The 14,608-nt window shown below is 40.4% G+C and overlaps 1 protein-coding gene across 1 annotated transcript; it reads right to left on the bottom strand.

Moving 5' to 3' along the window:
- On the bottom strand, window positions 1-9,911 carry LOC143518778 (amine sulfotransferase-like). The gene is made up of 6 exons (XM_077011579.1): window positions 9,369-9,911; window positions 3,943-4,145; window positions 3,634-3,760; window positions 2,299-2,393; window positions 1,875-2,055; window positions 1-745 (listed from the first exon to the last, which is right to left on the bottom strand). The coding sequence occupies exons 1-6, from the start codon at window positions 9,532-9,534 to the stop codon at window positions 618-620; spliced, it is 900 nt and encodes a 299-aa protein (XP_076867694.1). The 5' UTR covers window positions 9,535-9,911; the 3' UTR covers window positions 1-617.
- Window positions 9,912-14,608: the final 4,697 nt, after the last annotated feature.

Below are 14,608 nucleotides of genomic sequence, written 5' to 3'. Positions count from 1 at the left end.
AGAAGTTTAGAAATAGTTGTGTATCATAAAATGTGCCCAAGCAGTGTTAATGCTAATCCCTTTAAAAACGAGGTTTTACAGTTTCTGTACCACAAAGGATCCATGTCACAGACTTTTTTTAATGCTGTTTCTTTGCCAGATTGTCAGCATTATGTGATGTTATAGCTTTTGCTAACGGCCATTTTGGTAACTAGTTTGCCTTTTTGGGGGGTTTGCCTTTATCTGCTCAGTGTCTTTTGCTGCTCATCCACCTGTCAGTCATTTTCCGAGAGGTGCTATGGGTGGTAAAGTATGCAGAAACAGGCCTGAGGCTTCTAAAGTAAAGTCAGATAGTTGTGAACGTCACAGTATGACAAACAGTGGTTCTTGGAGAAGACATCTGGTTTATTGTAGAACAGGAGTTGATGGACTGATCAAAATAATGTATACTCATCCAAATGCAATATAAATCTTATATATTCTATGAACATAATATTGATTGCAATGAAAAAATATTTGCTTTCTCACTAACTTTGACCTGAACTTGGCAGCAGTATGATCTGGGGTCAGAGAGTCCATTAGTTAATAAGTGCTATGTGTGTACATGCTGTGGACGTGAACACAGTATTAGTGACATTTCAGCCATGCATCTCAGTCATGTCCCAGACAAAATCCAGCTGGAGGTCTTTCATCCTCTCCTGGAAAACTTTGTCAAAGCGTTCGTTCTGTGCCACTGTTAGACAGTTTTTCCAGTCTCCCACTGTACCTGTAACGCACATACAAAACAACAGCAGGTGATGTGATGAACTACATAAACGTATGATCGTTAGATGATGATTAACATCTGCTTATCTGGCCCCAGGTCGTGGAGGCAGTAGTCTAAGTGATGAGGCTCAGGTTTCCCTCACCCCAGTCACCTCCTCCAGTTCTGAGAGGATATGGAGGAGTAATCACCCCAGCCACCTCCTTAATGCACACATTTCAGCATACCACTGGTCTCACCTTTTCATTCACATGTCAGTTTGATCAGGTTGACACTGATGCACTAATTATCACCCCAGTAAATTTAAGAAAAAAAAATTGGAACTGAATTTGAACTGAATATTATGAGTAAATGAGTAAATAATTTCATTTTTTTACTCTACTAGACCTTGTCTATGTTCATTTCTGTACTGAATTCAAATTGTGAAACTGAGTTCTTATTAATGGTCTGAACTGTCATGTACCAAAATATTCATAAAGAAAACCTCAGCAATAACACTTTGTGTTACGGCTGTGTTACTGCTATGTTTTTCTATTTGTATTAGAAGAGCTCCAACACTAGATGGTTTTAAATCCAAGATATAAATGTACTTATTTGGACTGGCTTTTGGTTACATGTTGTTTTGCAGGTACTGTAAATGTAGCCTGTTTTATTTATTATGTTTATTTTCATATTTAACTTCTTTTCCAGTTATTTAACTTCTTTAATTCTTCATTCTTTTACCTTAATCTTATTTTAATTTCTATTTGATTTCTTAAAATTCATTATTTTATTATTATTATTGTTGTTGTTATTAATAATAAAAAGAATAACTTCTAATTATTATTTCAAAATCGTTATTTAATTTCAATTTTCATTCCTTTAAAATCTTGTTTAATTTTTATTTATTATATTTGTTGGAAAAGACCTTCCCAAGATGATAGACCTCTGGTTAGGGTAATAAGCTTCTTCTTTTTTTTTTACGTAAAGCACTTTGAATTGCCATTGAGTATGAAGGGCCTATATAAATAAAGTTGCCTTGCCTTACTGTGTAACACTACTGGTAGACCATCAGCATGATTACAGTCTATGAACTACAGAGGCTCATTAGCTCCCCCTACTGGAGGAAAGCTCTACTGAGTGGCTTTCTGACCTTTCCGGAGGAAGTTCCCTTTTCCAGGGGCTTTAATGTCTTCTGGTAGGAACTCATAGTTCGCAAGAGGATCTTTCTTCATGTAGTTGAAGCTGGTTTTTTCCACCACATTGTCAATGGCAGCGTCAGAGAGATTCTTCCCCACAAAGTTACAGATACGCACCACTGCGCTTCGCAGGTCCTGAAACACAACACTATTAGTGTCAATTAGGGTTGTGAACATGCACCAACAAACCAATAAACCATTACATAAAATCAAAAAATGTGAAAATCATACATCAACTGTGTGAATTAGGACTGCGACAGTACACTAATATACTGTTATTACACAATAATGTTCATTCCTAATGTTAATTTTACAACCCCATCCTTGATTAAATTATTCTTAGTGCTGTCTGGTTTAATCTATAAAAAATTGTCTCACCTTGATCATTTCCTCATAGCTGAGAAACAGAATGTTATATTTGTCCTTGTTGGTGAACCATCCTCTGACATGGTCAAACCAGCATCCACCCACCACTAATGGGGAGACACACTGTGTGAGCACTGATCTAAAACCAGTTGATCATAGTCACTAAAACAGTGACTGTCCAGCTGTTATTGACCCTTTAATGGTTAGAGGTTAGTTAACATCAGAGCAAGAAAACATTGTTAATCGTGTAAGCATCTTTTAACCAAATGGAATAAGTTTCAAAGGCACCAAAGTTTTTTATACCTTATTTTTCTCCAACTACATACATCACCTGATGTAGACATGTGTATGAATGAATATGTCCATGTGTATGTGTAACGACGGTGGTAGGGACGCACACACCGTGTTAGAGAGAGCGAGAGAGAGGTGGAACCAAGTGCCACAATAAATAACAGAACTAAAAGGAGCGCCTGAATAAACGCGGACTGCTCAACGCGTAAAAAGAAATAAGGCAAAAACAAGGACGTCAGGGGAAGGAGCTGACTAATAGCAAAAAGGCTATTCAAACAAAAAACCCTTCCCATACGAACAGCAACGGGATAGGAAGGTAAACAGGTTGAGGAAAACTTGAGGGAGGTCAGTAAGGGACGCAGGAGAGGACTTGAAAAAAGACAGAGAAGAGAGAAAAGGGAGATAGGTGGCGAGGCACCTAAAGAGGCAAACGCTGCAAAACAGAGTAAGAGAGAGGCTGAGAGCGTAACGGCATAACCACAACGAATCAGCAATGATCCGTCTCCACTGGCTTCCTTAAGAAGCCATGGCGACAGGTGAGACAGATCATTGCTGATTGCGCTGCTGGAGTCTAGGACTGGCTCGGGTGCCCCTTGTGGATGTAGATGGCACGGCATCCGAGCCAGCCCTGACAGTATGAATGTCTATATCAGGAGAACTGTGTCCTTGATGATTCGCAATAATAATTCTCTGTGAAGCTTCCTAACCCTGTGATTATGTTTTCACTATGTGCCCTTTAGCCTAATGACTTAGCCAACAGGCCATTGAAACGTAATTCTTGTTAAGCGTCTTCAAATTAGAAAACATCCCGATTGTGGCATTAAAGTAATAATTTAGATTATTTTAGTAATAATCTAAATACCAGGAAACACATAAAATATTGTCGACTGAAAGTAATAATATTTATATTGGTTTTAGCAGAATTGTCAACTCTTGGGTTTGAACATTTTTGATGATGCTGATTTTGCTAGTTCATATATCTTGATGACAGCTGACTACAAAACCACACTCATATCATCACAGTATGATTCAGGGATTACTATGAAGGTGACTCACTCCATCCACTGAAGAACTTGTCCAACATGTCGTTGTAAGTCTCAGGACACTCCAGTTTCTTCATGAACTGAGTGAAGTGGAAATATGACACCATGATGTCTTTGGGGTTCCTGAAGACGTAGATGATCTGGAGTTGAAGACATTCAGCATTAATGGCTAGTAAAGTTTGTAAAGGTAATTTCAGTTCCACATGTAGATGTGTATCGGACTGATATATTTACCCGAGTGTGTGTGAGTGTGTTTCTGTTTGTGTGTCCCTGTGTGTTTATCAGTATCACTGTGTGTGCGTGTGTGTCTGCAGGACCTCACCTTGCCTCTACTCTGCAGACCCCGTGGCATGAGGTGTTCATGCAGGTGTGAACAGAGAAGTCGAGGGGAAGGTCGGCTCTCGTATTCCTTCCCTAGCTCCCGGAATTCCAGCCATGGCATCTGATCATATGTCAACTTGTCCTTCAGCTCTGGGAAATCCTGCTCATACAGCAGGGTTAAAATTCGCTGGGTCCATATTGTTCCTAAAACCAGGAAACATAATTGGAGAGACAGAAAGACATGGCTGCTCACATGAGATGAAGAATAAAATGATTAGGTATTACTCAAATGATCCAGTTTATGTTCCATAGGGGCAACATAATCTCATATCCCACTGCAATGTCATCTGTGAATTTGGCCAGATAAGTATTTGGACAGATATTTTGCCAAATTGATGATGATGGTATTAAAAAGCATATTCAGAATTCTTTCTTCAGTAAGTTTAATGTAGTTTAATACGGTGTGTAGGTACCATGACAAACCACATGGTGGCAGTACCACCGTCTGAACAAGCTTGCTTCGACGGAAGAAAGGGTGTGTCTAAAGTACGCGAAATTCAGGTGTTAAAATACCTTGGTCAGCAGCCCTCTCTCTCTCTCTCTCTGGTTTGCCCATCACCGAGGCTAGACCTATTTAAGAGAGGCTCCGCCATCTTTCTTTAAGAGCACTTGAACTTTAGTTAGGGTGACCAAACGTCCGTATTTCACTAAATGTTGGAATTCTGGTTTAATTTAGCAAAAGTGCTAATATTTGCACGTTTTATTTTTTTTTTTACTGTGTTAAAGTTCTTTTCAACCTTGCAAATTCGTATATTTGGAATTCATAACCAAGACAAATGCCACCAACTTTATTTTCATTAGATATCGATGTTTTTTTTAAATAAATGTAGATGTGATGAACACAAAAGCAGAGCATACAGTTACTCTCACATGAGCAACCAGGCAGGTGGGTGCTAGAGGGTGCTGTGACTGTAGATATATGTTATAGCTTCTGAAAATAAAACCACTGCGTGTCCCAGACCCCACCTCTGGAATCCTGAGCATTTTCATATTAGATTGTTCAAAGTGGCTTCTTGCCAGAATACCTGTGCTAGGAAGAACTAGAAGTTTCTGGAACCAGAACCATGATTAAGAACACATTCATGTTGCACAGAGAGAGCTGAAATTCTTGGAGCAAAAGATGGATGAAAACCAAGGCATTTGGAGAGAATGCTTTCATTAATCAACAGAATAAAGGAGATTGGACTGCCCTCTCTCCTCAGAGTTCTTGTTCTAGACGAGACTCTCGTGCTTTTCAACTTTTGTAATAAAACTCTCTTTTAACCACATCCGAGTCCTCATCTATTTTCAGGAAATTTCCATGACACGGTGCTTCCTAGTTGGAGTGATTTGTCTGATCAATTTTGATTTTGTCTGATTAACTCCTGCCTGCTAAATAGGTATGAGGATCTCTGCATCTAGTAGGAAGGGACAAGTGGTGTTCAGCCATGCAAGATCAGATATGCGATGCCTCTTTAGAGGGATGTAGGTGGATCTGACCGGCTCCAAATTCCCCTCCCTTAAGGGAGGGTGTGCTGGGACCACACTTCTCTGGCCGAGTAGTGCACATGGCTGTGGGTGGGTCTTCCCACAAGCTGAATATGGCGACCATTTCACATGAAGGCATGATTACGTTTGTGTCCCAAAGTCAGCATGTTTCCTCCCATGTTCCTTCAACACCCCGGTATCAGTCTAGGCATGTCTGAGACACCCGTTCAGTTTGGATGCTCTGAAAAGACTAAACAACCTGCTGAATTTAAGTTTGTGACTAAAATGGATAAAAATTAATTAAGAAGTAGCGGTGAGTGACTAGGGAAGTGCCGATTCCCCCCTTCTAGAGGCAGGTGGGGGTCCATTTCTCCTGGAGTGGGCAGGGGAACTGAGTCTTTTTGATGAAGGCTCAGTCCATGGATGGTGTGAGGCCAGTAATGGACCCAGTCCCAATGGTGTAATGGACCCAGTCCCAATGGGGTAATGGACCCAGTCCCAATGGGGTAGTCTTCAGTGTTGGATTGTTTGGGAATGAAGCCAAAAGTGAATGATCTAAGTCTAAGTCTAAATACTGGCATAGCATAGCAAACAAGTACTGTAAGGTAATATTGAAAATAAATTTGAAGAGAGGGTTTAACAGGTGTGAAATTGTTGAACAGGTATACAGATGGGATCCGCTAAGTCTGGGGGATTCTACCCAGCGATCGGGCTGTAGATGGAGCTCCATCACCATGTACCATGGACCTTGGCCTCCAGCAGGTAGTCCTCCCATATCATGACTGGCTTTGGTTCATCTTGGAAGGGTCAGGAGTGAGGGTGGCTTGCAAACTCTGGTCAAAAGCTTTACAGCTTGCTTCCTCCTCAACTTCTCCACTTGAGGTGGGGGACTGTGGGCCAAGTGCGTCAAGCTCCCCATATGCAGCACCCCAACTACCACTGTAAAGGAAGCCATACTCTCTTCCCAGGATGATGCAGAAAAATTGGTGCACGCCTTTGTTAGCTCTAGATTAGACTACTGCAATTCACTACTGTCAGGATGTTCAAATAGGAATCTAAATAAACTTCAAATAGTTCAAAATGCAGCAGCCAGAGTTCTGACCAGAACTAGAAAATTTCAGCATATTAGACCAGTCCTATCAGCCCTGCATTGGCTCCCAGTTAAATTCCGTATTGATTTTAAAATTCTATTATTAACTTATAAAGCACTGCACGGGCTTGCTCCTGAATACCTCCAGGAACTTATTTCCTACTATGAACCCCCACATCAACTAAGATCACAGGGTGCTGGTCTTTTATTAGTTCCACAAATTAATAAGGTAACAGCAGGGGGAAGAGCCTTTTCTTATAAGGCCCCCCAGCTTTGGAACAACCTTCCAAAATGTGTACGGGACTCTGACACAGTCACAATCTTTAAGTCTAGGTTGAAAACCCACCTATTTGGTTTAGCGTTTGATAATTAACATCCCCCCTTAGATAAAGGTACAGATCCAGGGGTTCATAGACGAAGGGTTTTATGGTAAACTGGGGCGCTGGTGCTGTCATCCTGTCACTGCTCGTGGTCACTCAAGTTTGTTGACAGTGCAGTGGACGGATGCCATTGTCTCAGAATGCCCCCAAGCCTGTGTTACCTTCTGGTTCTGCCTTTTTAGCTAGGCTGTAATAGTTTAACTTAGTGCCGGAGTTGCTGCCACACTCCAGAAATGTGTTTAATTTCATCTGTCCTGTATATGTCCTCATACAGAGCTAATTTTCCCTGTTTTATTTTCTCCACATGGCTGCCCGCCTGCTCGAGGAAAAATGAGATGAGGAGAGACAAGCGATCCATCCAGTGCCAGCCACCTACTGCCTGACCGGATGAGCCTACACCATGATGGACATTACTACATCTTTTCCTTTTCTTTATTTCTTTCTGTCTAAATTGTTGTTGTTGTCATGGTGACCGGTGTCGGCCAGAGGAGGATGGGTTCCCCCCCTGAGTCTTGGTTCCTCTCAAGGTTTCTTCCTCATGCAAAAAAAACTAGGGAGTTTTTCCTTGCCACTGTCACCTTTGGCTTGCTCACTGGGGGCTAGGACTCGGCACTTGTAAAGCTGCTTTGTGACAACAACTGTTGTAAAAAGTGCTATATAAATAAAATTTGATTGATTGATTGATTGATTCCCCACATGTCCAAAAGGACAAACCACCCACCACCATCTACTGTAAAGGTAGAGGATACGTCAGGCTCAGATAGCCACACTGATATTTAATCACATCATCAGTACACGTTATCGACAGAACCCTTGACTTAGCACGCCTGTAATCTCTCACATTCCAGTATTTATCAGAAATGGAAAAAAAACAGGCAGTACATTATGATACGATATGAACCACAGCGTTTAGTGCAGAGCACAAAGGTTATCAAGTTTATTAAACTTGATTAAAGCTTATGGGCTTGATTCTATGATTTAACTGAAACAGGGTTGAATGGTCTGTGACAACCATATTAACTGAGTGAGTACCACAAACCTCTGTCACAAAAAACTGGCTGTCGAGGAAAATTTCAGTCTGGATTTCAACCTACACAGATACTGAAACTGCTCTAATTAGTCGGTTAGATAAATCTAATTAATGACATTTGTTTGAATCCAGAATCAGAACAGGTGTCAGTTCTACTACTTAGTTCCTACCTGCAAGGCAGGAATTATTTTGTTGAAGTAGAAAATGAGGTTTCTGAAATTGTGCCAGTGACGGTGTTCCCCAAGGTTTGATTCTCAGGACATTATTACATGACCAAACAATACTACACTCATACAATACTCTGGACTATCTCAGACTTACTTAACCCTGTCCCCAGACAATTATATTGCCCCGAGACCGTCACTAACTGGATGGGCCAAAATATTCTACAAATGAATAAAGATGAAGCAGAGATTCATCATTCATCCCCTTTCATAATACCATGAAAGGCACAGATTAGTACTTGGATCCAAATACTCAGAACTCTATCTCGCGAACTAAGTCAGCATTTTATCATCTTAGAGCCACAATCATCTGACTAAACCATCTTCAGAGTTGTAACTTGTTATTTTAAAAAAGACATTGGGACTATTACCCAAAAACTGAGTGCGCAGCGTGTCGGAACCCCACGATGGCCTCGTCTGCTTGGATTTCGCAATGTAGTATTTAGACTGAGCGGTCGCCCTTGTTGTCGCGACAGCAGTAGGCTGCATTCAAACCAGCATGTCGCTGTACGTTTTATAAATACTGTGCTTGCATTACAAACATTAGCACTATCACTTTTTGAAGAAAGAATTCCGAATACGCGAACGTGAAACCAACTTTTCCGCAATGTAAATATTAGCACTTTTGTAGACATAAACCCAATGAAGAAAGAATTGCGAAAATGCCAGTGTGAAAGCAACTTTAACTTTGGTCCACGAATTAAGTGTATAGATCACACAATTCATTCCGATATTATTGAACTATTTGAATCCTACTTTTGTTGTGTGTGAAACAGTATTGAGTAAGTCACACACACACACACACGACTTGTCACTGCGTTATAACTGACCCCCCTGTACCAAATTATACATCCACACATCCCATATCAAATTAGGAATGCTTGCTATGTTGCTATTCTGTTCGATTTTTGAAAAGATTAATTTGTCTCGTTTAGTCTGTTTAACTAAATATGTTTTCTGGGTGCAACTATATTATATATATATGCCTGTAGGCTATATACAAATATTACTCGTGCTCAGATAACCTATATATTTACTAACCCTGGACCCATACGATTGTAAAGCTGCTTTGTGACATCATGTGTTGTGAAAAGCGCTATATAAATAAATTTGACTTTGACTTTTACTTTGACTAACGTCTTGGCTAACACCGACTCATCCAAAGATCTCACTCACCAGATTTAGGGAACGTAACCAGGAACAGATCGTCATCCTTTATTTCAAACTTCTCCAAACTATCAAAATACTCCGTGCTCATGTCAATTCCCTGGTCTATGGGGAAGACCATTCTCCTGTAGGTGAACAGCTTGTCACCAAGCGTCCTGTACTCGTCCTGAGCCATGTTGCTTTAGGGAAGAAACGTTATGATTAGTAGATAGTGCAGAAACCCCTAACGCATTTAAAGTTGCACACGTAGTTCCCGGTCTTAAACGTGTTCCTTGGTTGTCCAGTTTACTATGGGTCACGGATCAGACCCTTGAACTCGCAGAGGAATCTTATCTTTCGGTGATCTTTTAAACAGCGTGTGTGGCATGTAGGTGGGACACTTTCAGCATGTGGACAGTGAAATTACACATAGATATTAAATCAGTGAGTCAAAGCAAAAACGCACATTAACCATCACGTTAATCTTACTCGCTTCGGACGACGTTTAGAATAACTTGAGAATAATTACGTCCATTTATAGGTGTTATATTTCCTTGTTTTTCAGTCAAACTCCTTCTATCAACAAGCCCAGATTTCAGTTCTACTGATCAAAATACACACCAGTTACAAACTGTACTTATATAACCATGACCTCACTGTGTAAACGAAAACCCCAGTTACAATCTGTAGCCTACTACTATAACCATGACCTGTGTGTAAAGAGAAAATATGCGCTTTATGACTAGGAAATCACAGAAGACGCAGAAGTAAAAGAACAACAACAAAACCCCCCAAACAGTTATAACGCAGTGACAAGTCGTGTGTGTGTGTGTGTGTGTGTGTGTGTGTGTGTGTGTGTGTGTGTGTGTGTGTGTGTGTGTGTGTGTGTGTGTGACTTAGCTGTGAAAATGTATTTATGATCGTTATTTGGGTCATTCCAGGATTTTGGTACATTTCAGGGGTGGTAACTTCTGAAAATTTGATCTTCAATTTGATCATTTTAAATCATATATTTATAATCTACAGGTTATAAACTATCAAAAAGTTTGATTCGTCAATCTCAGATATGGAAGACGTTTTTTCTTTATTAGATTAGTGTGCAGTAAATTGGTATGCAGTAACAGGGTTGCGACTAACAGGGTTGCAAATTTAGGCTAAGTTGTGGTCTACCCCAGGAACAGATGCTCACTGTAAAATTTAGCTATGTATACAAGATCAAGGACAAATATGGTTATATAAGTATATAAAGTAAATTTTGACTCTACTCAATATTAGTCTTATAATATGAGGAACAGGGTTGCATTCACTGAGTGACACACACAACTTGGACAAACATATTTGGAAAAAAACCTTGAAAATTATTAGAGCACTTACCATTTTTCTTGCCATGTGGGCAGGAAATGTCCTTGTGATGCAAATTCCTTTGTGCTAGTACACAAATATTTTTAACCCTTTCTCTGCCAGATAAAATTCCTTATGGTAACAGGGCTGCGCACATGTTGTGGGACACAACTTAATAGTGTAAAAACTGTGACATGCAATACAATGTAGACCAAATAAGTTGTTTTCATAAGTAAAGGAGATGCATTTCAACAATATACAAGAGGAAGTAATTTATTTAGAGCTTATTTTAATTGTTAAATTTGGCAAAGGAGTTGGTCACCCAATGTGTGGGACAAGAGAAAATGGCCATTTTTTGAGGTGGTTCAAAGGTATTCAGTCTTTTGAATAATATCTAAGGCGCTTATTTTTCCACCAAATTTTACAGTTTGTCTTATAACAAGTACAATGTTTAAAAAAAATAGTCATTTAGATATTTTGGATAGGTACATTTGAAATTTAAGTGGTGGGACAGGAAATGTACCAAAATCCTGGAATGACCCATTTATGAATATGTACTAGATGGCGATGATTAGCTACAAGAGAATGACGAAAATGGAAGCAAAAATGACCGTTAAGCAGTTCATTAGAACCTAATGGTCCAAGTATAATGCAGAACTAGAAACACTAAGATTTTAATTTGTTTACTATTTGGCATGGTGTAAAGTTTTTTTTCTAGTGATTTCACAAATCAAGATCTATCCGTCTATCCCAATGTCCATGCTGAAGAGAACAGCTTCACTACTAAATCACCAGATAGTGCTACAGTCACTACGTTGGCAACAGTGTGTATAATTTGCTAAATTAAAGCTTGGTATGTCCCAATTTTTCAGTACCATTTTTTGGACTTATTATGGACTGAAGATACGTAGAAACAATCTTGCGAAATGTATGGGAAGGGTAAAGGGTTAACAAAGGGTTAACCCTCTATGGTACACATTAGGATATCATTTGCAAAAAAAAAAATTAATGTTTTTCTTGCTTATGTGGTGTGGAAATGTTAATATTTTCCTTGATGCTATGCTTTATTAGTATGTTAATCATAATAGTTACATAGTAAAATGTAATAGTTATGTATAAGCTAGATCTTTTTACCTATATATGTGTTAATCATGTAAGTAGGACACTGAAGTCATTCAGTGTCTGGTGTGGGTCAGTAGGCCTTAGAGGAATACTGTCTGTCCTCTGCCACGTCATCGACCCACTCTGGGTGTCTGATGTTCCTAGAGTGACCTCACTCTTATCCATACTGGAGACACCAGCTGGTCTCCTAGTCTCAACATGGAAGGGGACACGGCAGCACTCACACCATAACAAGACTGCCAAGTGTGGATGGAGCATGAGGGGAGGGGCCAATATACATTTGTCAAATCATGTGTGATTTGTGTCAAGTTCATCCAATCATATGTTTTAATCACCTCATGTTCACCTCGTGAACACCTTGTGTGCTTATGAACTAAAGTATAAGAGATGAGAGTTCCCAGGGGGGAATTACAGTGGGGAAAATAAGTATTTAGTCAGTCACCAATTGTGCAAGTTCTCCCACTTAAAAAGATGAGAGAGGCCTGTAATTGTCATCATAGGTAGACCTCAACTGTGAGAGACAAAATGTGAAAAAAAATTGAGAAAATTATTTTGTCTGACTTTTAAAGAATTTATTTGCAAATTATGGTGGAAAATAAGTATTTGGTCACCTACAAACAAGCAAGACTTCTAGTTGTCACAGACCTGTAACTTCTTTTTTAAGAGGCTCCTCTTTCCCCCACTCATTACCTGTATTAATGGCACATGTTTGAAGTCGTTAACAGTATAAAAGACACCTGCCCACAACCTCAAACAGTCACACTCCAAACTCCACTATGGTGAAGACAAAAGAGCTGTCAGAGGACACCAGAAACCAAATTGTAGACCTGCACCAGGCTGGGAAGACTGAATCTGCAATAGGCAACCAGCTTGGTGTGAAGAAATCTACTGTGGGAGCAATAATCAGAAAATGGAAGACCTACAAGACCACTACTAATCTCCCTTGATCTGGGGCTCCACGCAAGATCTCAGCCCGTGGGGTCAAAATGATCACAAGAACGGTGAGGAAAAATCCCAGAACCACAAGGGGCGATCTAGTGAATGACCTGCAGAAAGCTGGGACCAACGTTACAAAGGCTACCATCAGCAACACACTACGACGCCAGGGACTCAGATCTTGCAGTGCCAGACGTGTCCCCCTGCTTAAGCCAGTCCATATCCAGGCACGTCTGAAGTTTGCTAGAGAGCATTTGGATGTTCATTGATGTTGGAGAATGTCATATGGTCAGATGAAACCAAAGTAGAACTATTTGGTAAAAACACAACTCGTTTTCCTGGAAAATACATGAAATTCATATAAATAATTGAAAAATATTGTATGCACTGCTGCATTAAGTTTCGAGTTAGAATTTGTGCACATGTGATTTCATTATAGTACAGTGTTGCCTCAGGGTAACATGCAGTTTTTTGTATTTTTCTGAGATATATTTGATTAAATCTCATGTAAAATGTTTGAAAATACATCTTCACTTACCAACAAATAATGTTTAGATTTTTAAAGATGTAAAATTGGATGGAAATTGCTGAAAAAGACACTTTTGAGAGGAAAAAATGATGCCATGTGACTTGTGCATATGTGCTGAAAAAGGAAACAAAATGGTCACCTGTAGAGCATGTGACCAATTTTTTGCATTTTCATTGGTTGATATAGAGTCATATAGTTCTTAAGGTGGACAGAGAAGTATAAGGGATGCCTAATTTTCGTACAACATGATAAAGTAACCCTAAGCCTATGTAACGCGGTGAATACGGGAATGTACACACTGCGTAAAGAAACAGAAAGAAGGGTGGACCCAAGTGCCCGCTCATGCTGACAGAAAGTTTGGCAGAGCAAAAAGTCAGTGTGAGAAGGGAACACGTATCACAGCACAGAATAACCAACACAAAAACAATGTGGAAAACTCGACGCGTAAAAGAAAACTAACCTGTGAGAGTACGGAGGAAACGGGAACAAAAAACAACGTGGAAAACTCAATGCGTGTAAAACGAAACTCAACCGCAGAGAGACGGGTGAAAGAAACAAAATAACAAAGACAACTAAAAGGACGCGGAAAAATACAACGCGTAAAACGAAACCAAGGATGTTTGTGCTACCCCAAGAGGGAGGTAAACCAGTGACAATATCTAGGGTTACATGAGTCCAAGGCCTGGAAGGAATAGGGAGAAGGCGTAATAACCCGATAGGTTTGGAATGAGTCACCTTGTTTTTGGTGGACGTCTCACATGCAGAGACAAAATGAGCCACCTCCTGGTGCATCCTGGGCCACCAAAATTTGCCCTGAAGGAGCGTAAACGTATGACATGACCCAGGATGAGCAGCGAAAGGTGAGTTGTGACCCCACTCCATTACTTAATTTAGGGTGGATGTACAGACGACCGGAGGAACCACCACCAGGCCCGGGATCACTGGAGAGTGATCGTTTGACCTCGGCTTCCACAGCCCACTGTATGGGTGCCACTATTTTGGAAGCTGGTAATACAGTACTGGGCTCAGACAGGTCGGGGGCGACCCCCACTGGCAGGCCAGAGCTTCAGGCTTAACGTTTTTTGTACCAGGTCAGTAGGAGATGGTGAAATCAAAGTGCCCGAAAAGCAAGGACCACCTGGCCTGTCTGGGGTTCAGACGCTTGGCCTGCTGGAGGTAGGCCAGGTTCTTATGGTCAGTCCAAACTAAGTATGGGTGTTTGGCCCCCTCCAGCCAGTGCCTCCACTCCTCTAAGGTCAATTTGACCGCCAGCAGTTCCTTGTCCCCCACATCATAGTTGCGTTCAGTGGGTGATATGCGGTGTGAATAATAAATACATGGG

Source organism: Brachyhypopomus gauderio, chromosome 1 (genome assembly GCF_052324685.1).
Source record: "Brachyhypopomus gauderio isolate BG-103 chromosome 1, BGAUD_0.2, whole genome shotgun sequence".
NCBI classification, from domain to species: domain Eukaryota; kingdom Metazoa; phylum Chordata; class Actinopteri; order Gymnotiformes; family Hypopomidae; genus Brachyhypopomus; species Brachyhypopomus gauderio.
This window is presented reverse-complemented; position numbering and strand designations above follow the sequence as displayed.